This window comes from Antechinus flavipes, chromosome 1, assembly GCF_016432865.1.
Source record: "Antechinus flavipes isolate AdamAnt ecotype Samford, QLD, Australia chromosome 1, AdamAnt_v2, whole genome shotgun sequence".
NCBI classification, from domain to species: domain Eukaryota; kingdom Metazoa; phylum Chordata; class Mammalia; order Dasyuromorphia; family Dasyuridae; genus Antechinus; species Antechinus flavipes.
Genome location: NC_067398.1, coordinates 583505146 through 583527691, shown reverse-complemented (window position 1 = coordinate 583527691; position 22546 = coordinate 583505146). Strand labels below are relative to the sequence as shown.

The 22546-nt window shown below is 35.6% G+C and overlaps 1 protein-coding gene across 5 annotated transcripts in view; it reads left to right on the top strand.

Moving 5' to 3' along the window:
* The window catches only part of STK3 (serine/threonine kinase 3), a 539323-nt gene that overhangs the window by 399664 nt on the left and 117113 nt on the right, over positions 1–22546 (top strand). For all 5 annotated transcript variants that reach the window (XM_051970911.1, XM_051970912.1, XM_051970913.1 and 2 more), the window contains one exon: positions 14214–14389. In XM_051970911.1, the coding sequence (XP_051826871.1) occupies positions 14214–14389 (176 nt within the window). The remainder of the gene's footprint in view (positions 1–14213; positions 14390–22546) is intronic.

The window sequence follows — 22546 nt, the reverse complement described above, 5'->3', positions numbered from 1 at the left end:
ATTCCAGATTGCTCTCCAGAATGGTTGGGTTCGTTCACAACTCCACCAACAATGCATAAGTGTCCCAGTTTTCCTGCATCCCCTCCAACATTCATCATTATTTTTTCCTGTCATCTTAGCCAGTCTGACAGGTGTGTAGTGGTATCTCAGAGTTGTCTTAATTTTCATTTCTCTGATCAATAGTGATTTGGAACACTCTTTCATATGAGTGGTAATAGTTTCAATTTCATCATTTGAAAATTGTCTGTTCATATCCTTTGACCATTTATCAATTGGAGAATGGCTTGGTTTTTTATAAATTAGGGTCAGTTCTCTATATATTTTGGAAATGAGGCCTTTATCAGAACCTTTAACTGTAAAGATGTTTTCCCAGTTTGTTGCTTCCCTACTAATCTTGTTTGCATCCGTTCTGTTTGTACAAAGGCTTTTTAATTTGATATAATCAAAATTTTCTATTTTGTGATCAGTAATGGTCTCTAGTTCATCTTTGGTCACAAATTTCTTTCTCCTCCACAAATATGAGAGATAAACTATCCTATGTTCCTCTAATTTATTTATAATCTTGTTCTTTATGCCTAGGTCATGGACCCATTTTGATCTTATCTTGGTATATAGTGTTAAGTGTGGGTCCTTGCCTAATTTCTGCCATAATAATTTCCAGTTATCCCAGCAGTTTTTATCAAATAATGAATTCTTATCCCAAAAGTTAGAATCTTTGGGTTTGTTAAACACTAGATTGCTATAGTTGACTATTCTGTCTTGTGAACCTAACCTTTTCCACTGATCAACTAATCTATTTCTTAGCCAATACCAAATGGTTTTGGTGACTGCTGCTTTATAATATAATTTTAGATCAGGTACAGCTAGACCACCTTCATTTGATTTTTTTTTCATTAATTCCCTTGAGATTCTCGACTTTTTATTGTTCCATATGAATTTTGTTATTTTTTCTAGATCATTAAAATATTTTCTTGGAAGTCTGATTGGTATAGCACTAAATAAATAGATTAGTTTAGGGAGTATTGTCATCATTATTATATTCGCTCGGCCTATCCAAGAGCACTTAATATTTTTCCAATTATTTAAGTCTGACTTTATTTGTGTGGAAACTTTTTTGTAATTTTGCTCAAATAATTCCTGACTTTCCTTTGGTAGATAGATTCCCAAATATTTTATGCATCAACAGTTATTTTGAATGGAATTTCTCTTTGTATCTCTTGTTCTTGGATTTTGTTGGTGGTATATAAAAATGCTGAGGATTTATGGGGATTTATTTTGTATCCTGCTACTTTGCTAACATTATGAATTATTTCTAATAGCTTTTTAGTAGAATCTCTGGGGTTCTCTAGGTATACCATCATATCATCTGCAAAGAGTGATAGTTTGGTTTCCTCATTGCCTACTCTAATTCCTTTAATCTCTTTCGACTCCTGTTGGTAAGGCTAGTGTTTCTAATACAATATTGAATAATAATGGTGATAGTGGGCAACCTTGCTTCACTCCAGATCTTACTGGGAAAGGTTCCAGTTTTTCCCCATTGCATATGATGCTTACTGAAGGTTTTAAATATATGCTCCTGACTATTTTAAGGAAAAGTCCTTTTATTCTTATGCTCTCAAGTGTTTTTATTAGGAATGGCTGTTGGATTTTATCAAATGCTTTTTCTGCATCTATTGAGATGATCATATGGTTTTTGTTTGTTTGGTTATTGATATAGTCAATTATGCTAATAGTTTTCCTAATATAGAACCAGCCCTGCATTCCTGGTATAAATCCTACTTGGTCATAGTGTATTATCCTGGGGATGATTCTCTGTAATTTTTTTGCTAATATTTTATTTAAGATTTTAGCATCAATATTCATTAGGGAGATTGGTCTATAATTTTCTTTCTCTGTTTTCAGCCTACCTGGTTTAGGTATCAGTACCATGTCTGTGTCATAAAAGGAGTTTGGTAGGATTCCTTCAATCCCTATTTTTTCAAATAGTTTATTTAGCATTGGAGTTAATTGATCTTTAAATGTTTGATAAAATTCACATGTAAATCCATCTGGTCCTGGGGATTTTTTCTTAGGGAGTTGATTGATAGTTTGTTCTATTTCTTTTTCTGAGATGGGATGTTTAGGATATTTACTTCTTCCTCTGTTAGTTTAGGCAAGCTATATTTTTGGAGGTATTCTTCTATTTCATTTAAATTATCGAATTTATTGGCATAAAGTTGGGCAAAGTAACTCCTAATTATTGCTCTAATTTCCTCTTCGTTAGTGGTGAGTTCTCCCTTTTCATTTTTAAGACTATCAATTTGATTTTCTTCTTTCCTTTTTTAAATCAGATTTACTAAGAGTTTGTCTATTTTGTTGGCTTTTCATAGAACCAACTCTTAGTTTTATTAATTAATTCAATAGTTTTTTCAACTATTGAAAATAGTTTCAATTTTATTGATCTCTCCTTTTATTTTTAGAATTTCAAGTTTAGTGTTTGACTGGGGGTTTTTAATTTGTCCCTTTTTTTAGCATTTTTAGTTGCAAGCCCAATTCATTGACCTTCTCTTTCTCGATTTTATACAAATAGGCCTCTAGAGATATGAGATTTCCCCTTATTACCGCTTTGGCTGCATCCCATACATTTTGGTATGATGTCTCATTATTATCATTTTCTTGGGTGAAGTTATTAATTATGTCTATAATTTGCTGTTTCACCCAATCATTCTTTAGTATGAGATTATTTAGTTTCCAATTATTTTTTGGTCTACTTTCCCCTGGCTTTTTGTTGAATGTAATTTTCAATGCTTCGTGGTCTGAAAAGGATGCATTTACTATTTCTGCCTTACTGCGTTTGAGTTTGAGGTTTTTATGTCCTAATATATGGTCAATTTTTGTATAAGTTCCATGAACTGCTAGAAAGAAGGTGTACTCCTTTCTGTCCCCATTACATTTTCTCCAGAGATCTATCATATCTAATTTTTCTAGTATTCTATTTATCTCTTTGACTTCTTTCTTATTTACTTTGTGGTTTGATTTATCTAATTCTGAGAGTGCAAGGTTGAGATCTCCCACTATTATAGTTTTGCTGTCTATTTCTTCTTGCAGCTCTCTTAATTTCTCTTTTAAGAATTTAGATGCTACACCACTTGGTGCATATATGTTTAATATAGATACTGCTTCATTATTCATTCTACCATTTAGCAAGATATAGTGCCCTTCCTTATCTCTTTTGATTAGATCAATTTTTGCTTTAGCTTGATCTGAGATCAGGATGGCTACCCCTGCTTTTTTGACTTCACCTGAAGCATAGTAGATTTTGCTCCAACCTTTTACCTTTATCCTGCATGTATCTCCCCGCTTCAGGTGTGTTTCCTATAAACAACATATTGTAGGATTCTGGCTTTTAATCCATTCTGCTAACTGCTTCCTCTTTATGGAGGAGTTTACCCCGTTCACATTTATGGTTAAAATGACCAATTCTGTATTACTTGCCATCTTGTTAACCCCGGTTTATGCTTTTCTCCCTTCTTACCCCCTTTCCGTCCTTCCCAGTATTAAGCTTGTGAGCACCACTTGCTTCTCACAGCCCTCCCTTTATAGTATCCCTCCCCCCCTCCTTAGAGTTCCTCCCCCTATCTTACCCCTTTCCCTCCCAGTTACTGTATTCCCTTCCACTTAGCTTATTCCTTCCCTTTTCACTTTTTCCTTCTCACTTTTCAATGAGGTGGGAGAAGTTTCACCATAGATTGAATATGTCTAAAATTTTTCTCTTAAAGCCAATTCTGAAAGCAGTAAAATACTCACTATATTCATCCCCTCCATTCTTTCTCTCAGATATAATAGGTTTCCTTTGCCTCTTCATGAGATATAGTACCCCCACTTTCCCCTTTTTCTGGTACAATGTCCTTTCCACATCTAGTCTCTAGAACAAGGTATACATGTATTCTTTATACATCTTTATAGCCGAAATATAGTTCCCAAGATTAATCTTTACCTTTTTAGATTTCTCTTGAGTTCTGTATTTGTAGATCAGACTTTTTGTTAAGTTCTGGCTTTTTCATCAAAAATAGGTGAAATTCGCTTACTTCGTTGAATGTCCATCTTCTTCCCTGGAAAAAGATGCTCATTCTAGCTGGGTAAGTTATTTTTGGTTGCATACCAAGTTCCTTAGCCTTTCGGAATATCATATTCCAGGCCCTTCGATCCTTTAATGTGGATGCTGCCAGATCCTGGGTGATTCTTATTGTGGCTCCTCGATACTTGAATTGGGTTTTTCTAGCCGCTTGCAGTATTTTTTCCTTCGTCTGAGGGTTCTGGCATTTGGCCACTATATTCCTTGGTGTTTTGATTTTAGGATCTCTTTCAGTAGGGGATCGATGAATTCTTTCAATGTCTGTTTTACCCTCTGTTTCTATGACTTCTGGGCAGTTCTCTTTGATAATTTCCTGGAAAATAGTGTCCAGGCTCTTTTTTTTCATCATGCTTTTCTGGGTGTCCAATGATTCTCAGATTGTCTTTCCTGGATCTGTTTTCCAGGTCTGTTGTCTTCCCCAGAAGGTATTTCACATTCTTTTCCATTGTTTGATTTTTTTGGATTTGCTTGACTGATTCTTCTTGTCTCCTCGAGGCATTCAATTCACTTTGTTCGACCCTGATTTTCAGTGAAGTATTTTCTTCACTCACTTTTTAAAAATCTTTTTCTAATTGTCCAATTGAGTTCTTTTGTTCTATGGAATTTTTTTCCATTTCGCCAATTTTGTTTTCCAGTTCACCAATCCTATTTTTCAAGGATTTTACTTCTTTATCCACTCTCTCTTTAACTTTCTCCAGGCTCTTTTGCCAAGCCTCCCTCTCCTTTTCCCATTTTTCTTCTAGCTCCCTTGTGAGAGCCTTTTTAATTTCCTCCATGAGATTCATCTGTGCTGAGGACTCGATGATCTCCTCCTTTGGGGATTCACCTGGAGACTGTCTGTTTTTAGTCTCCTCAGGATTTAGAGTCTGCTCTCTATTTGTATAGAAGCTGTCAAGGGTTAAAGTCCTCTTCAGTTTCTTGCTCATTCTGTCTAATAATCAAAGACAAACTAGCAAAGAAACAGAAGAAAAAAACCCTTGAATGGAGTCTGCTTTCTTTGGGGGAGGGGCTGGGTGGTGTTACCGAGCTTCCACTACAGACTGCGGGGCAGCAGTGAGGCACTAGCCCGACTGTGCTGTGCCTGCGCTCTGAGATCCCAGAGCGTGCTGAGTCACTGTGGGAGGGGGGGTGGGGTGGCCAGGTCCTGAGAGACTCCAGCTATTTGGGGTTGTATTCTTCGCCCCGGTGTTTTTAGCTTCTCTGCTGGGCTGCTGACTCGCTGCGCGGGCAAAGCATCCAATCCTGTAGCAAAGCTCTCCCCGCAAAGACTGCTGCGATCACGCCCCACCCCCTCTCCAGTCTGCTCAGCTCTGAGCTGCCTTCCCTGCTCTCGCTGCCGCTGCCTGTCTGCCCGCAGTCTGCTTCCGATCCAAAACCGTCCCCGCCCTCGATCAAAAACAGACCTTTCCTGACGAGTCTCAAGGATGGCTTCTCTTGGTAACTTATTGTAGGTTTTTTTTCAGATGAGCATTAATTCAGAGGCATGAAATGAAATGGATTGTGAGAGAAAAACGTGGAGGTTACACAGCTGTGTGCCTCCTCTCCACCATCTTGGCCGGAAGTGAAAATCCAGGAAAATCTTTCTAATAATTATAACTATTCAGAAGTGAAAAGTGGGGATGGGACAGCCTCCTACAGTTTGTCTGAGTTTGAAGGCAGAACAAAATGTTCCCTTTTCCCTTTACCTGTATCCCTACCGGGCAATACTTTCTAAGTAGGTAATTTCCCTTAACTATCCCTACCTATCACCTGTGTAACAATGCACATTGACCATGTACAATATTTCTTATGGTTCAAGAAAACCTTAAAGACTCAGGCCCATTAAACAAAAGTATAATTGGATGCTTAAGGAAGTATAAAATTCTTTCTCACTAAGAGTCTTTAAGAAGAGTGTGGGTAATGATATATTAAATGTGTTGCACCAAGAATTCTTTTTTTCAGTTTGCTTTGAACTTGATAGCTATTAAGGTCCTTTCCAACTCTAAAATTCTATATGAACCTATGCAAACTAGTTTTAGAGAATAGCTGATTCCCCTTTAGGAAAAGACCCATCTAGTTTGAGAAAGAAGACATCATATTCAAGTAATACAAGTACAATGTAAAATATAAATATGAAAAGAACCGCAAATAATTGACTTTGCCTAGTAATACTCCTCTTTCTTTGAGATCAAACTTATGGCAAGCTTAGCCATTCAAAATATGGCTCTATACTGCAAGCAAACAAAAAGTACTTGCCTAGAGACAATTTTGTTTATTGTAGAGCAGTTGCTTTAATGTTTTTCCCCTATTTTATATGACATCAGACTCACTCATAGAAAGCTTAGAACTTTACTCAGAGACCTAGAACAGTATAATTAAGACCTTAACCAAGTATATAAAATAAACAGATGCTTATCAGAAATGATAATCAGCAGGGAAGACAAAAGTATTATAGAAATTTGTTGGAAGAGCTAGAAAATTATAGTGATCTGGTGCTACATAATGTAGATCCAAATACTTTTAATAATCTCTGAGGACATTACTCTATTAGCATCTGAAAGGTTCCTTTGTCCCTGATAGGGCTTTCAGGAGAGCTATCATAGGTGAAAGTGGACTCTCTTAGTTTCCTCATTCTTTGAAAACCATAGCCTTTGATGTAGTTCCTTTTTTCTCTACTCAGCTAAAGAACACAATTAATTAAATCCTTGCCCCAAATCTAGAATACATACTTATATAAACACACATCATACACATAAGTCATATATGAAAAAGTACACACATAGGGAGTATATAATATTTCTCTACTTCATTCTTCACAAATATATCTTAACACAGAAGTTGCAATTATTGACCCTAGTGGTCTCTTACTTTGCATGTACTCTGAGGGACAAGATGATAAAGTATTATAAAGTACCATAGGATTACACAATAAAATACTTTAAAAAATCACTGATCAGAAGATCTGTGTTAGAATCAGAAGAAAATCTGAAAGGACTCATCTTTTCTACCTAAATCTTAGGTATTTAAGATACAACTTATACTTGAATAATAATACAACTGATATCTGAACATGAATTCCCGAATTGCTATAAATATCTCACTAATGGGGAACCTACTATCTCCCGAATTTGCTCATTCTATTTTTGGACAGCTCTTATTGTTGGAAGTTTTTCTTTATATCAGGGAAATTAACCTCTGAAGCTTCTACTCATTGTTTTTAATTTGGTTCATTAAGTCAGAACTAAGACCAGTTAAGTGTAAACCCTTTCTCCACATCTTTTAAATACTTGAAAATGATCTTTTTTTATCCCCATCTTTATTGTATATCACATATCACTCAAATGTTTTCCTATGATATCCCTCCCTTCATCCTTTTCTCACAATACAACTGATATCTTCTTGCTAAGGCAAAGCCTTCTACAGGCTCAACCAACCCATTCCATCTTGTCTTCTCTAGAATACTCCTCCTGTCATCTCCATTCTTTCACTTATTTTTAATTTCTTCTTTTCAGTTGGCTGCTTCCCTGTTGCCTACAAATTCATCCATCTCCTATCTATTTTTAAAATAAAATAAAAAACTAAAACCTTAGTTGATATCTAACATCCCATCTTTCTTCCTACTCAAAACTAATCTCTTCAAGAAGGTCTTCTATAATTAATGTCTTTTCTAATCTATCTATCAATTAGCATTTATTAAATGGCAAATAGATGTGTGCTAAATATAGCGGGGGAAAGATCCTATCACCAGGGAGTGGTGATAGGGAAAAAGCCTGTAAACAACTATGTCAAAACACTATATATATGAATGAGAAACGGGATAGTCTTGGAAGGGAGGATTCTTTAATTCTCTACAGTTTAGCTTTTGGCCCCATCATTCAACTGAAACTGCTGTCTCCAATTAATAGTGATTTTTTAAATTGCCAAATATAATGGCCTTTTCTCAATCCTCATTGTTTCTGATCCATAGTTTTTGACATTATCACCTTCTTCTTCTTGATAACTTTTTGTCTTTAGATTTTCTTGTAACTTCTCTTTCTTATTGTCCTACCTCTCTAGCTGCTCCTCTCTATCTCCTTTCAAATCATTGTTCAGATCACACCCACTAACTGTAGGTTTTCCTCAAAGCTTTATACTAGGTTTTCTTTTCTCTCTTTATACTGTTTTCCTTGATAATCTCATTATATGCCATAAATTCATTTATCACCTCTACTAAATGATTCTCAGTACTAGTTATCCAGTCCCAATTCCTTCTGATCTTCAGTAAACATCTTTTAATTGCTTATTGGACATTTCCAATTGGATGTGCTATAGACATTTTAAAATAAAAATATCCCAAACTGAACTAAATATCACTCTTCATTTTCCCATCTTTTGCCCCTACCTCCAATCTTCCCCTCTTCTCAATTTCTATTATGGCTGAGGATACCACCATCCTCCTAGTTACCCAGGCTTAAAATCTAGGTATTATTCTTAACCCTGAACTCCAATACATTGCCATTTCAATTCTTTTATAACTTTTATAACATTTCTTTTAAGTTCCCTTTTCTTTATTGACTAATATCTACACACCCAAGGTGCAGGCCCTCTTTACTTCACACCTAAACAATAGTAAATAGTTTTCAAGTTTATCTCCCTGCATCAAATTTCTCCTCACTGCATTCCATCCTCCATTCAGCTGTCAGAGTGCTCTTTCTAAAATTCAGGTCTGAGTATATCAGGCCTGAGGTGGTGCTCTACTCTCTCCAGGAGAAAATCTAAAACCCTATTTGCATTTAAAACCCTTCATAATCAATCTTTTCCTATTCTCCCAAGTTTCTTATACCTGATTATCCTCTATATATTCTGCAATGCAGTGACATTGGTGTCCTTGATTTTCTTTGCAAAATAGCAACAGAAACACAAACAATACTGCATCTCATGACTTATATGCATGTTTATTGACTGTCTTTCATTCCTGGAATTCTTTTCCTCCTCACTTTCTCTACCTGACTTCCCTGATTTCCTTTAAGTCTTTCTTAAAATCCAGCTTCTTCAAGAAATTTTCTCCAGTTCTCCTTCATGCTAGTGCTTTCCCTCTGAGATGATCAATTATCTCCAATTGATTCTGTGTATAATTTGTCTATAGTTATGTGTTGTGTCCTGCTTTCTAGAACCCCCATCCCAGGGTGATTAAAATATTGTGCCCTGCTTTCTAGAGCCCCCAAGTTGGGGCAACAAAACATGCTGTGCTTTCTAGAGCCCCTGCACTGGGGTGATTAAAATATACCATCCTAGTAGAGGAGTGATGAGACAAGACTCTTGAGGATGGTGGAAATATGGAGTCCATTTATTCCCAGTTCTTTCCCCCTTATATAACTAAAAACAACACTGGGCATGCCCTAAGTATATACTGCACATGTGGAACTACATAAACAACTTGCTATTCTATGTAGTTTGCCATCTGGTATCAGACTGTTTCAATCATAACACAGGTTGTCACCTCCCCATGACTTCTCAGGAAGGCTGAGAGCCCTTAGGGGAGATGGGAAGCCAAACCAGATATTGTCAGCAGGTTCCCTCTGGGCTGAAGGGTCTTACACCTCACCCAGAGTTCCCCCACTGTCTGTAGTCCTCTACATATCTCCCTTTCTTTTGTTTTAATGGAAGCAGGAATGTAATAGTGGTTATTAAATCCATCATCATGGGAGGAATCACACAGGCAAGTTGTAATATCATATAAGCAAGTAGTAACATAACAAATAATATGAATAAACAAAATACTATTAAAAATTTCTATGAGTCCCAGAAGGAAGGTGTAAAAAATAACTATCTTCACAACCACACATACACCTCCCTTCAGCAGCCAATAGATAATCCAAAGCCAGTCTATTATCTGTTACTTCATTTATCAGGGAATCCAATGATCCCTAAAGGTTTTAAAGTCCTGCATCAGTCTCATTAACAATTATTTTTGATGTTCATGAGTTAATTGCCATACACATAGGGTTAACTGCCAAGCTCTTTCAGTAGTGGACACAGTCAGCAATGAAACAACTCAATATTTTTTGGATCTTGTCTTTTTCTGTCTCTCTGTGATGGACAAGGCGGATATGGCTCATTGGCACCCATTGAGTTCATTCTTCATCTGTTGAGATACAAGCAAACCCTCTCCCCCAAGCAGTTAACCTATCTTGTCCCTTCCATTCACCACTTTCTGGGTCTCTCCACATCACCTGGTGATTATCTAAAGATATTGGAGTTGCTTGCAATGGACACTGCCCTTCTGGTAGGTTATGAAATCTGTCTTCCCGGAGCCAGTGCATCTCCATCAAAAAAAATAAAATAAAATAATATATAAGTTTAGAAGGTCTCTAGGATTACCTGTGGCCCCCCTTCTCTTTTGTTTTTTGGAGGTGCATCTTGATGTCTCTGTTTCTCATCTCTACTATTTCCTGTCCTTGAGGATTAAAAGGTATGCCAGTGGTGTGTGAAATCTGATACAGTCCACAAAAATGTGCAAAATGTTGAGAAGTATATGCAGGTCCATTATCTGTTTTTATTGCTTGTGGCACACCTATGACTGCAAAGGCCTGTGTAAGGAATTCAATGACCACTTGGGCTGTTTCTTATGCTGCTCTTATTGCAAAAGTAAATGCTGAAAAGGTGTCCATAGATTTTCCAGATTTCTTTTTTTTTTCAACAAATACAAGGGAATTCCAAGGACTTAAAGAAGGTTGTAGATGTCCTTGGTCAAGTTGCTTCTGTACTATATCTAATAAGGCCTGATTTTTTTCACTGGTTAAGGGCCACTGCTCCACCCACACTGGATTGAATGGGAACAGGTGAGAGTGCTGGCAGGCTTTCCACAGCAGCCCTACCTAAAAAGCCAAAGTGCTTAATTGTAATCCTAGTTGTGAGATGTCTCTTCCTCATTGATTGATGGGGATTTTTTTAATTACAAAAAGAGTAAAAACTCCTGTTTTATCTTCAAATTTCCATCTCAAAGGGGTAGCAGTAAGTTCAACTGCTATTGATCCTTCCATGCCAGACATATGGGTGTTTGCTGTAATCTTTAGCCAGTGACTGGGATATTAGCTACACATTCCCCAGTTTCCCAAATCAGTGTACACACAGTTTTGTGAGCTCTCTCAGGAGGTGAAATGGTCAAGCCTACTCTGTGTGTAGGCTAGGGGTCTATAGGTCGGACAGGGACAGGTTTCAGCTTTTCAGGGATGTCTCAATAGCCCAGGGGCACACAGCTCTATTCTCCCTAATTGTAATCCCCTTCCCCCACCTACTTGCTTAGACTCTCTGGATGTAATAGCAGTTGCCACCATGCCCCAAGTGTTTTTTGCCTGGGGCTCTGGCACCCAGCCCCACCTTTTGAAATGGGCACATAGTGGCTGGGCAAAACTGCTGCATGGGTGGTACTAATGATGTCATTGCCCTTCCCACTCTTCCTCCTTCCCCCACCCAAGAAGGCAGAGTTGAGGAAGGAGGGTCAGGAGATGGGGGATACTCTAAGGGCACATGCTCAGGTGTAGGCAGAATTGAAAATGAGCTTTAAAGGTGAAAAGCAAGCTCATAGTATTTAAGGTACTTACTTTCTTTTCTGCCAATAGGCCTGTGGTACTTAAGACTTAACTCTCTTTTGGCCCAACTGACCATGCCCTGCAAACCTCCTAAAGCAATAATAAGCATTATAAATCAGTGAAATACTAAATAAAGAAGTTTTTCATTTTATTATTTTTTATTTTATTCATTATTTATTTTATTTTATTTTGTTTTATAATCTATTCTATTTATTTATTATGTGATTTATTTTATTTATTATTCCTTAGGTCTGTTCCATGTGCTGTACCCTCTACAGCTACAGGCACCAACCCTCTGCCTGTTTTTCTCCTCATACTTCCTTGTCTGGCTAACCAAGTTAAAATCTTTCCATTTTTAAAAAAAATTTTGTGGGATTCCTTAATCCATTGTATTCAGTTAGTTGTTCTCCCACTTACTTCCATATCTCTGGCTCCAAACTCTCCTTACAAAGCCACAGAGAGGTTCATTCCAGCATCTGAGAACCAAATAAGTTAACCAACAAACATTGCTTTTCTTTTAACCTAACTAAGCATGCTTCATACTTCTTTCGGAGGCTCTTTTCTTAGTATTTGCCTCATTTAGGTTGAAAAACCAAAGTGACCAAATTATTCCTTACCAGTTCTTCCCACTTTCCTGTTTTTATACTTACCCTATACTGGGTCACGGAGACTTCTCCATTGAACTCGGTAGGTTTGTCAAGCTGATGTGTATAGAATCTCACCTAGAGTCCCACATTGTTGTGTCAAATGTTGCCACATGTTGTGTCCTGCTTTCTAGAGCCACCACATTGGTTACCAAAATGTACCATTGCTTTCTAGAACTCTCATGCTGAGGTGATTAAAATATACTGTCTTAGTGGAGAAGTAATGAGGTGAGACTCCTGAGGATGGTGGAAATATGGAGTCCATTTATTCCAAGTTCTTTCCCCCTTTTATACCCTCATACCCTTATATAACCAAAACAACACTGGGCATGTGCTAAGTATATATGTGCAAGTGGGACTACATAAACAACTTGCTATTGTATGTAGTTTGCCACCTGGTATCACTCTGCTTCAATCTCAACATAGGTTGTTGCAGCCCCCAGACTTTTCAGGAAGGCCAAGAGCCGTTAGGGGAGATGGGGAGTGGAACCAGGCATTGTTAGCAGGTTCCCTCTAGGTCTTATACCTCATCCAGAGCTCCCTCACCATCTGTGGCCTTCTACAGTTATGAGCACATTGTCTCTTTCTTTCCTCTCCCCATTAGATTATAAGCTCCTTAAGGTTAGGGACTGTTTTTTCCTTTCTTTCCTTCTCCATCTTTTAGCCTGGTCTTTGGCCACCTTGTTGGAGAGAGTACCATGTGTTATCTTTTAACCAGCAATGCACAGATTACATACATTGAAGATTATATGTCTTGTTTCTACAGTTCAGCTGCCCTGCCATTCAGCTAGATTGTCGGCCATTTTCATTATGGCTGTTCATTTCTTAAAGTTGGTAGTTATTGATTTCTAACAAGAAATCCGCATATTGGGTTTTATGTACCTTTGAAAATCTATTGGTTTGTATTGTTGACTATCACAAAATTATACTTTTGTCTTTTAAATTAGAATTTAAATGATTATTTTATTGCCGTTATGATCACTCCCCCCCCCCCCCTTCTCTAAGGAGTTTGATTAAATTAAATTATCTTTGTTCTTTATTTGCTTATCATTATCTGGTCCATCTAACTCAGTTACATTGAACTTGAGATTTTGAAGGTATTCAGAACTTTTAGGAAATTCTGATTCTATGTGACATTTTGAAACTAACATGCTTGGTAAAAATACATATATTTTAAATGTTGGAAAAGTTGCCCAAAATATGTAATTTATATCAGTTTTTTCCCCCGCTGAGGCAATTGAGGTTAAGTGACTTGCCCAGGGTCACACTGCTAGGAAGTGTTGTGTCTGGAGACCAGATCTGAACTCAGGTCCTCCTGACTTTTGGGCTGGTGCTCTATCCACTGTGCCACTTAGCTGCACAATATCAGTTTTTTATATTCAGTTTTGTGTTGACTCATTTCTAAAGTATTCAAAACAGTTTTCTAATTTTAAAAAATGGTAAAAAAAAGAGAGAGAGAGAGAGAGAAAGAGAGAGAGAGAGAGAGAGAGAGAGAGAGAGAGAGAGAGAATACTTCTTACCCTCTGAAATATTTTCACAATTTAAAATGTCATGTATTTTTTAAACTCTGTAACACTAATTACTTAGGTGTTTTTTCTCTGTTAAATTGATTAGAGGGGCTGTTTATTTATGAATAACTCAAATTTATTTCATAATTTAGAAATTAATATTTCTGCACAAGTAAGTCAAATATTAGATCTGCACTTGCAAGCTAAACTATGAGATGATTTCATAATAATCATGTATCTCAGCCTCATTTTCTCAACAGTAAAATAGGAATAATTATACTTGAATTACCTATTTCACAGTGCTATTACAAGTAAAAATGTTTCATAAAGCAAAAAATACAATATGAATATATTTTAACACTAATATTTAAGTTTTTCCTGTTTTCTTTGAACTAAGGAAATGCAACTTCGTCACAAGTACATCGACCATCTTTTATGGATTATTTTGATAAACAAGATTTCAAAAATAAGAGTCATGAAAACTGTAATCAGAACATGCATGAACCATTCCCAATGTCAAAAAATGTTTTTCCTGACAACTGGAAAGTTCCTCAAGATGGAGACTTCGATTTTGTAAGTACATTTTTGTTTCATTGATAACTTTAGTTCCTTTTTCTTTTTATAGTCATTAACAAATGTCTATGTGTATATACAAATCTTTGTATAAATAATTTGTGTTTTAATATGAAATATTTATGTACATTTACATTTAGGAAGTCATAAATACAAAAATAGAGATAAATAACATAAGATGAGAACTCCATTTGAAATGAAAGTAGTGTCTAGGTATATTCATATGAACTCTGTTCAAATTCATATCATTCTTTACATGTAATCAAGCCCAGTGCAATGTTAACATTAACCAGGAATATTTAAAAATATAAGTAGTAAAAAAAAAAAGGTAGTAAACATTAATAAATGCTTTTTATTTGTTTGAAAATCCAAGATTTCTGACTTGTCAGAAAGTTCTTGAAAGATATATTTTTAAGTTTGCCTCATTGAGTTTGAAAACTCAGTAATAATTCTCACTTGAATGAGCATTTTTTTCTATATCCCCTCAAAACAAATACTTCTAATTCTTTTTAGTGGCCCTAAAAAGCTTTATATTTTTGCAGCAATTTAGCCATTTGCAGATTAACATACTTATAAATTATTTTATATATGTAATATATACATATTTTATATACATAAAAGTGCAGTTAGTATATGGGTGCAAACTCTTGTATAGATTTATATCCTGTAAATATAAATCCTCTATTTATATATATAAAATCTAAACAGTAATTGGTCTGAAATAGCTCTGAGGCACATATGATATCTAAATTTAATAAGTTGACAATTAAACAGCTGTCAAAGTTAATGTGGTAAATTTAGATTACATTAAAGAAAGCCTAATATCCAGAAAGTGGGAAATGCTAGACCTGCCCTAGTTTACATTTGTGAGACTACATATTAAGAATGAAATGTCACATTTTAGGAGGGATAAGGACAAAGTAAAGCAGGATGATGAAATTTAAGGACAGTTTGCCTACAAAGATCAATTGAAGAAGCTAGATAGAGATGCCTTGCCTGGAGAACAAAAAACATTAAATTTGTCCTTCTAACTAAAAAGCAAATCAAAAAACATTTATTTAGTGTTTACTATATCCATGCCCACTGCTAAGAATCATGGATACAAAAAAAGAAAAATCAGTTCTTGATCTTAAGGAGTTCCCAGTTTTATTAGACTGGGTGAAGGACAAAGATTCATGTGCAAACAAGATATATACAGCATACATTGGAAATAATTTCAGAGGGAAAGCACTAGCATGAAGGAGTATTGGAAAAAAATTAGAAACTGGTATTTCAGCTAAGACATGAAAGAAGGCAGGGAAACCAGGAGGGGTAAGTAAGGAAGAAAAGAATGCCAGTCATGGAGATGCAGTGGTGGTTGTTCCTTTTTTTTTTTTTTTTGTGGAAAAAATAGCAAGGAAGCTAAAGTCACCAGATTTTAGAATATATGGAGGAAGAGAGTAAGATGTTAGGAGCCCAGAGGGGTAGGAAAGGGCCAGATTATTATGAAGGGCTAACATAGAGTTTTAAATTTGATTCTGGAGACAATTGGGCACCATTGAAATTTCTCACATGGTCAGATTTGAGTTTTTAAGAAGATCACGTTGACAGCTGAGTAGAAGATAGTATGAAGTGGAGAAAAACATGACATAAGAAAACGAATCAAAAGTGGACATTTCAAAGAGATAGATGGTGATTCAGTCAATGCAAAGGAAGATTTCCTAGTGATTAGAGATGTTCAGAAGCGGAATAAGCTACCTCCAGATTTATCAGCTTCCCCATCATTGTAGATTAAGAAGAAACTAGCTATTTAAGAGTAGATACTTGTCCTGGTATAGATGACCTTTTGAGGGTTTTTTTTTTTTTTTTTCCAGTTCTGAGATTCTGTATTTCCTCTTAAGTTCTTGAGTTAAACATCCAAATGTTAGATGTATTCAGTCAAATCATAGTTTCATTTTGTTTTTAAATGTTTATTTTGTTTATTTTTTATTGTCTGTTCATTGGAAATATTCTCTTTCAGTTTTTCAAAGTTTGGTTTCATTTTGGTTATTTTCTAGATTGGATCAGATTAGTAGTTTTGTCAGTGTAGGGAGATTATCGACCAATACAGATGGATAACTGCTCTCAATTTATAGTCTCAAGAGAATGGAACTGATAGAAGAGCACTAAGAGGCTCAGGAATTCACCTGGAGTCACACAGCCACTGTGTCAGAGATGAGACTTAAACCCAAGGCTATCTGAGTTTAAGGATATCTCTCTTTTCATAACATCCTACCTCTCTGGTGACTTTTAAAAATTTATGTTTTGAAAGTGTCATATATGTTCTTCTGGTTCTTTTATATTAATTAGTTACACCACTAACTATTAATCATAAACATTTACTAAACACAATCCCAAACAAAAATAATTAAAACATAACACTTAGCTTAGGGCATATTTTCCCGTCAAATGCATGCAGGGTTCACCGGGGAAAGGAGGCATACATTTAAAAAAATACTTATCAATGAGGCATATGGATGGGTCATTCATCTGCCTGGGGCAGTTGGTTTCCATCAGAAACAGTGTATACTATGAAATACTTACGGGCAGAGTGGCTCTTTTGGGCCTCTGCTCTCCGGCCTGGCAGAGTCCATTCTTTTCTAGTGGTTGCTATCAGATTCCTTGTCTTCTGGGTTTCTCAAACATCATTAAGTTTCTTCACCAAATACAGATCCTCTATGGCTGAAATAGCACAGCTATCCTGGAGCCCCAAATCCTTTGTAGGTTTTGCAGGAAAAAGAAAACAGTAAGGGAAGGGTAGAAACTGTCTCCTCCAAGCAGCTCTTCCAGGAAGCAAATAGCAGTCCTAACTAAGGTCTTCCTTTGACTCTGCCCAGACCTACTTGGAAGTCCAGTTTCGACAAATATAAGATGGGTTGCCTGAGGCACTGAGAGTTCATGAAGTTTCCTTCTCCCCTTCACATGGTCAGTATGTTATCAGAAGAGGAACTCAGGCCAATGTCTTAGAATATCTACCTTGTATTCTTGCTGTCTCTCAATATATTTTTTATATTGTAAATTGAGAATTAAACTCATGTGAGAAAACCTAAGAATCAAAGAAGAGAATTATGGAGAGTACTGGATAAAAATAGCGAGAAAAGTAATATTATAATTGAAAAATATATAAACTTCTGGACAAAAAGAGGAAATAGATGAAGAGTTTGAAGATTTGGGGATATGTTCTACATTGGAACAATCATGTTATCAACCAACATCTTTTCTCAGGTCTTAAAGAGCATTGGTATCTGGTAGCATCCAGTGGCATAACACAGCATTAGATTCATCCTATTATGTATTATTTTTCATCACAATTTCAATTTCAGTTCTGTCTTCCCATGGTGACCCAGGAGGCACTCACATGCCTAGTTCCATGAAAATTTCAATCATCCAAAATATACTCTGTCTGCTAAAAGATCAGTGTGTGACGATATATTAATTTGTCTTCATGTTAATTTCCTCCTTCAAAGGTAGAAGATTCAACAAAGGAAAATAATACTTTATGTCTGTTTTTAATCAACAAAAAGGACCTGATTGCTAACTTTAAAAATGATCTTAGCATTTGTGAAAGTCGAGAAGAGAAACTAATGTAACTTTCATTCTTGTTTTGAGGAGAGACAGTTTTACAAAGTTCAGAGAAAGGATTGATGTGATCACATGGACTAAAATTCTATAAGACATGTTAAGTAAGGATGAAAAAGATGATTTTAAGGTTTTAATTATGGAAACATAAAAAGAAAATTCCATTAAATTACAAAAAAAGAGAATTATCTAAAGAAATTTGTGTGAATGCATAGGAAGATCACCAACTGACTTAAATAGGCAAAACACACTTATAGAAGATGAAAGAACAAGTAGGTATTAGGTGAGAAATATAAAAATGTGGCATGATCCTATAAGAGCAGTATCAGCAGTGATAATGCTAAATAGGGTTGAAATTGGTGAGGAAATTTAAGGATAACAGATCAGAGTTGTTTAAGCCATAGAGGTGAAAAAGAGGGGGGATTGAAGAAAGGAAAACTACTTTTTTTTTTGTGGAGAGAACAATAATTTGATAAGAAAGCAGAATTGAATATCTCTATCCTTAATTTGCTTTTGTTTTTTGTTTTTTTTTTCTGATAAGAAAATTCTTCTTAGAAAGGAAAGGACAGAACAAAAATGGCTAGTTGTTGTTGATGTCCATGGTCAAGTCAACAAATATTTATTAATTGTTGGACTCTTTATTAAGCTCCAGAAATACAAAATCACCCAAAATGAAAGTCTCTTCCCTCAAGAAGTTTACAATCAAATAGGAAAAGAAACACCCAAAAGGGAGTTGAAAAGGGGAAGGGAAGGGGAGAAGTTGCCACCCTGGACTTGGTGCCAATGTCTAGAAAGGAATAGTAGATAAGAAAATCTCTTGCAGGTACCAAGCTTACCTTTGATGAGTTCAGTGTACCATGCTCAAATGGACTACTGTTTACTGGTAAAAGAAATTAGCAGATACAGTTGCTGAGTAATTTTCATTGATCTTTGAAAGGTTATGAAGAACTAGAAATCAATTTTGAAAATCATTTATTAAATTCTTTAGGGCAGGGGTCCTCAAACTAAGCCCACAGGCCAGATGCGGCAGCTGAGGAGATTATCCTCCTCAGCCAGGGCTATGAAGTTTCTTTATTTAAAGGCCCACAGAACAAAGTTTTTGTTTTTACTATAGTCTGGCCTTCCAACAGTCTGAGGGACAGTGAACTGGCCCCCTATTTAAAAAGTTTGAGGACCCCTGCCTAGGGTTATTTGTGGATAAATAGGATTGAGATTGTTTTTATCATGCTAAGAAAGAAAACTGACTGTGGTTGACTCTTAAATAGTGTACTATTATGACTGTCCTTTATCTCTTGACAATTCCTTTTCTCTCTTCTTTGCTTATTCCTTTTCCATTTGAAAATGGAAAATGGAAAATTTTACCTTAAACCCAACATATCTGAAAGCAAACTCACCAGCTTCAAAGAAAATTGATCTTCTTGCTGATTTTCCAATTTCTATTATTGTGTGAGTATGAATCCCTGAAATTATCACTAACACTCTCTCTCTCTTTTTCTGTCTCTCTGTCTCTCTGTCTCTCTGTCTCTTTCTTCTCTCTCTCTCTCTCTCTCTCTCTCTCTCTCTCTCTCTCTCTCTGTCTCTCTCTCCTTCTCTCCCTCTCTTTTTCTCCTATCATCTTTCCCTTCCTTCCCCCTCCCTTACATACAACACACACACACTCTCTCTGTAACAAATATGTCTGTTTTCTTTGACTATTAAAATCATTCAACTCCTTAGCATTTCATACCTGTATGCCTTCACTACCCGTTTTATCTAGTCTTCCATCTTTAATACCTTATCTCTTCAATACATCTTGTGATTGACCACCTTAAAGCAGGAGAGGGAAAAAAAAAAACCCAAACAGCATTAAATACTTAGGGTTGTGGCTTGCTATGTTGAGTATGGCAGGAAGTTGAAAAATTGAAGGTCTCCTGCAGGAATATCGCTAAAATAGTTGGCTAAATAGTTTTTGTGGCCAAAATTGGTTAGGAAAGCAAGTGAAAGCAGCTGTGAGGACTGATGAAGTGGGAGAATGGGAAGAAGGGAGTATTTAAGGACATTAGTTCATTTTAAGATGGGGGAAATTGAATAGAATTTAGGGGGAAAAGTGGAAAGATAAGAAAGGATCATTGGGAGTTTCGAGCTTTATTTGTTGGAGAAAAAATTTACTTAGCAATCATGAAGGTTGCCTGAAATTAAGTAAAAGATTCATTGGAATTGAGGTTATAGAGAAATTGTTAATCCAGGATTTTGGAAAGGTAATTAATGTTGCTGTTGAAGTTGCTGAAGATAGGAAATAGGGAAAATTGTGAGATCACTGCTAAGTCACCAAGAAAGATAAGTGTTGCCCTGAAGGCTAGTAAACAAATAGTACTTATAATGAGAAGACTCACTCATCTTTGTAAGGAGCATCCTGTGCTCTCTATTCAGCTTCTGAGGGGACATTTATTTTTCTCCCTTTTCAATTTTCTGATAGCACTTTGCTTGTGTGCCTCATTTCCACTTATCTCTCCCCATTTTACTATTATTTGTGTACTTGTCATTATCCTGTTGATTTTAATCTCCTTGGAAGCAGGGATTATCTTTTTGCTTTCTTTATATTGCCAGCACTTAAACAATACCTTGCTCAGAGATGCTTAAGAAATTTGTTGAATTAAAGGAGTAGGAGCAGTCAGGGAAACAATTGTTTCCCTTGGAAAGGGTTTCAGAAGAAGTAGAAATTAAAGGAACAGGTTTTAAGTGAATCCAGAAAGAATTATCTGTAGAAGAAACAAACGTTTCTTTGCTTTTTAATAGTAGACTAGGAGAATCAAATAATCACATATTTATTCACAACGTGTGTGCTATTGCTTTAGATTTGGTTCCTAGAAGTTACTATTTATCAGGTAAAAATCTTTATCACAAATTTATCCAGAATATGAAATGGGAAAGAAAATAAACTCAACTAGTTTCTCCTTTCTCAGCCTCAATCATTCCTGTCCCAGTTATATCTACTATCATCTCTATTCTCTTTTGCCTCCATTCTGTTGGGATTTAGTGTATTGGGGAGAAAGGAGAAAAGAGAATAGGAAGAAAGAGAAAGAAAAGAAATGGGAAAGATAAGGTGCTGTGATAGAGAAGTTTTCATTTACTTGAGTTAGAGAATGGGATGAAAACCACAAACATAAAAAAATGGCTTTCCTTTGATTCTATCTTTTGTAAGCATTGACCTTATTTTACACTCAAATCCTTATTCTTAATAACACTTTTTTTTTTTTAAAGAAAAGGTTCCTATGTTTTGAGTTAGTTTGAAAATAGAATTTGTCTTTTTAGTACTTTTTTTTCTTTGCCTCTGAATCTGAGAAGCATGATTTTCCTTATGTTGATTGCTTGTAATCTTTTTACCAGAATAGTTACATATAGATTAGAGTCAACTTGAATTGACAAGTGAAACCTTATTCCTTATAGTTTTATACTTCAGAATCCATTTTGAGCATAATGCCTTAAATGATTTAATCAGAATGGGAAAAATCATTAAAGAAGGTGACAGTTATAGTGGTCCCTACCCAGTGCAGAAGTAAAAATTCTTAATTTGGACAACCCTTGATAATGACAACAGGAAATGAGTTTTTTCATTTCAACATATATAAAATGGAGATATACTATCCAACATATGTGGCTTATAGAAGTATGGAATAATGCAAGTTGGTATATATCTATCATCTTTGTAGGCAACAGGAGATGTTTAGCTCTAGAAAGAGATTACTTTTATAAATGGACAGAAATGGGCCTATATTTATGTGCCAGCAAAACTTGCCAAAAAGAAAACCTAGAACTTTCTTTGTCTTCTTTCTGGGCATGAAAGGACTGAGCCCCTTCTTGGAGGTAGGTAGCTTTCAAGAATGAAAAATGAAAGCAAACACTTCATTGTCTTTTCTAGCAGTTAAAGCAGATCCCCAAGCACAAAACACATCCAGTATTTCTTTGGCACCTGCTGAACAGATGTCTGGAAAAGGAGGCATTCATCATTATGAGATTCTACCCAAAAATTTGTATATTTTCTCAATCTTTAACATTTGCCTTTTATTTTTGCTGTGAACTGTTCCATGTTAAAAGCATTGTGAAAAACTTCTTTTTCTTTGTTCTATAAAAAGACAAATGGCTCTGCTCTCGATATAATAAGATGATAAATGAGTCTAATCACTAATTCTACCACATTATTAGGTATTATAAAAAGTAGTTGATAAATTTATTTTGGACTAATTGAATCAATTGCTTTTAATTGATGATATTTGTAAAAAAAAAGTTTATTTAGATTATATCTGTGAAGATACATTTTGAAAGTAAAAATGTAAAAGGCAAATTTGTTTATTATAGCACTATTGCAATATTTCAGTTTTTAGTAGGATTATTTCCAAACAGTTTTGGTATCCAGATTGTTTAGTGTTAAATAGAGAAGATGTAGATCATATTTTGTTGTCACTATAGTATTATATTTAAGTAGATACATTTTCAAAAACTTAAAGGTTCTGGAATAAGAACAGAATTTTAAAGAACCATCTGTTAATCCACCATCAGTTAGTTTCAAGTCAAAATTTTTTT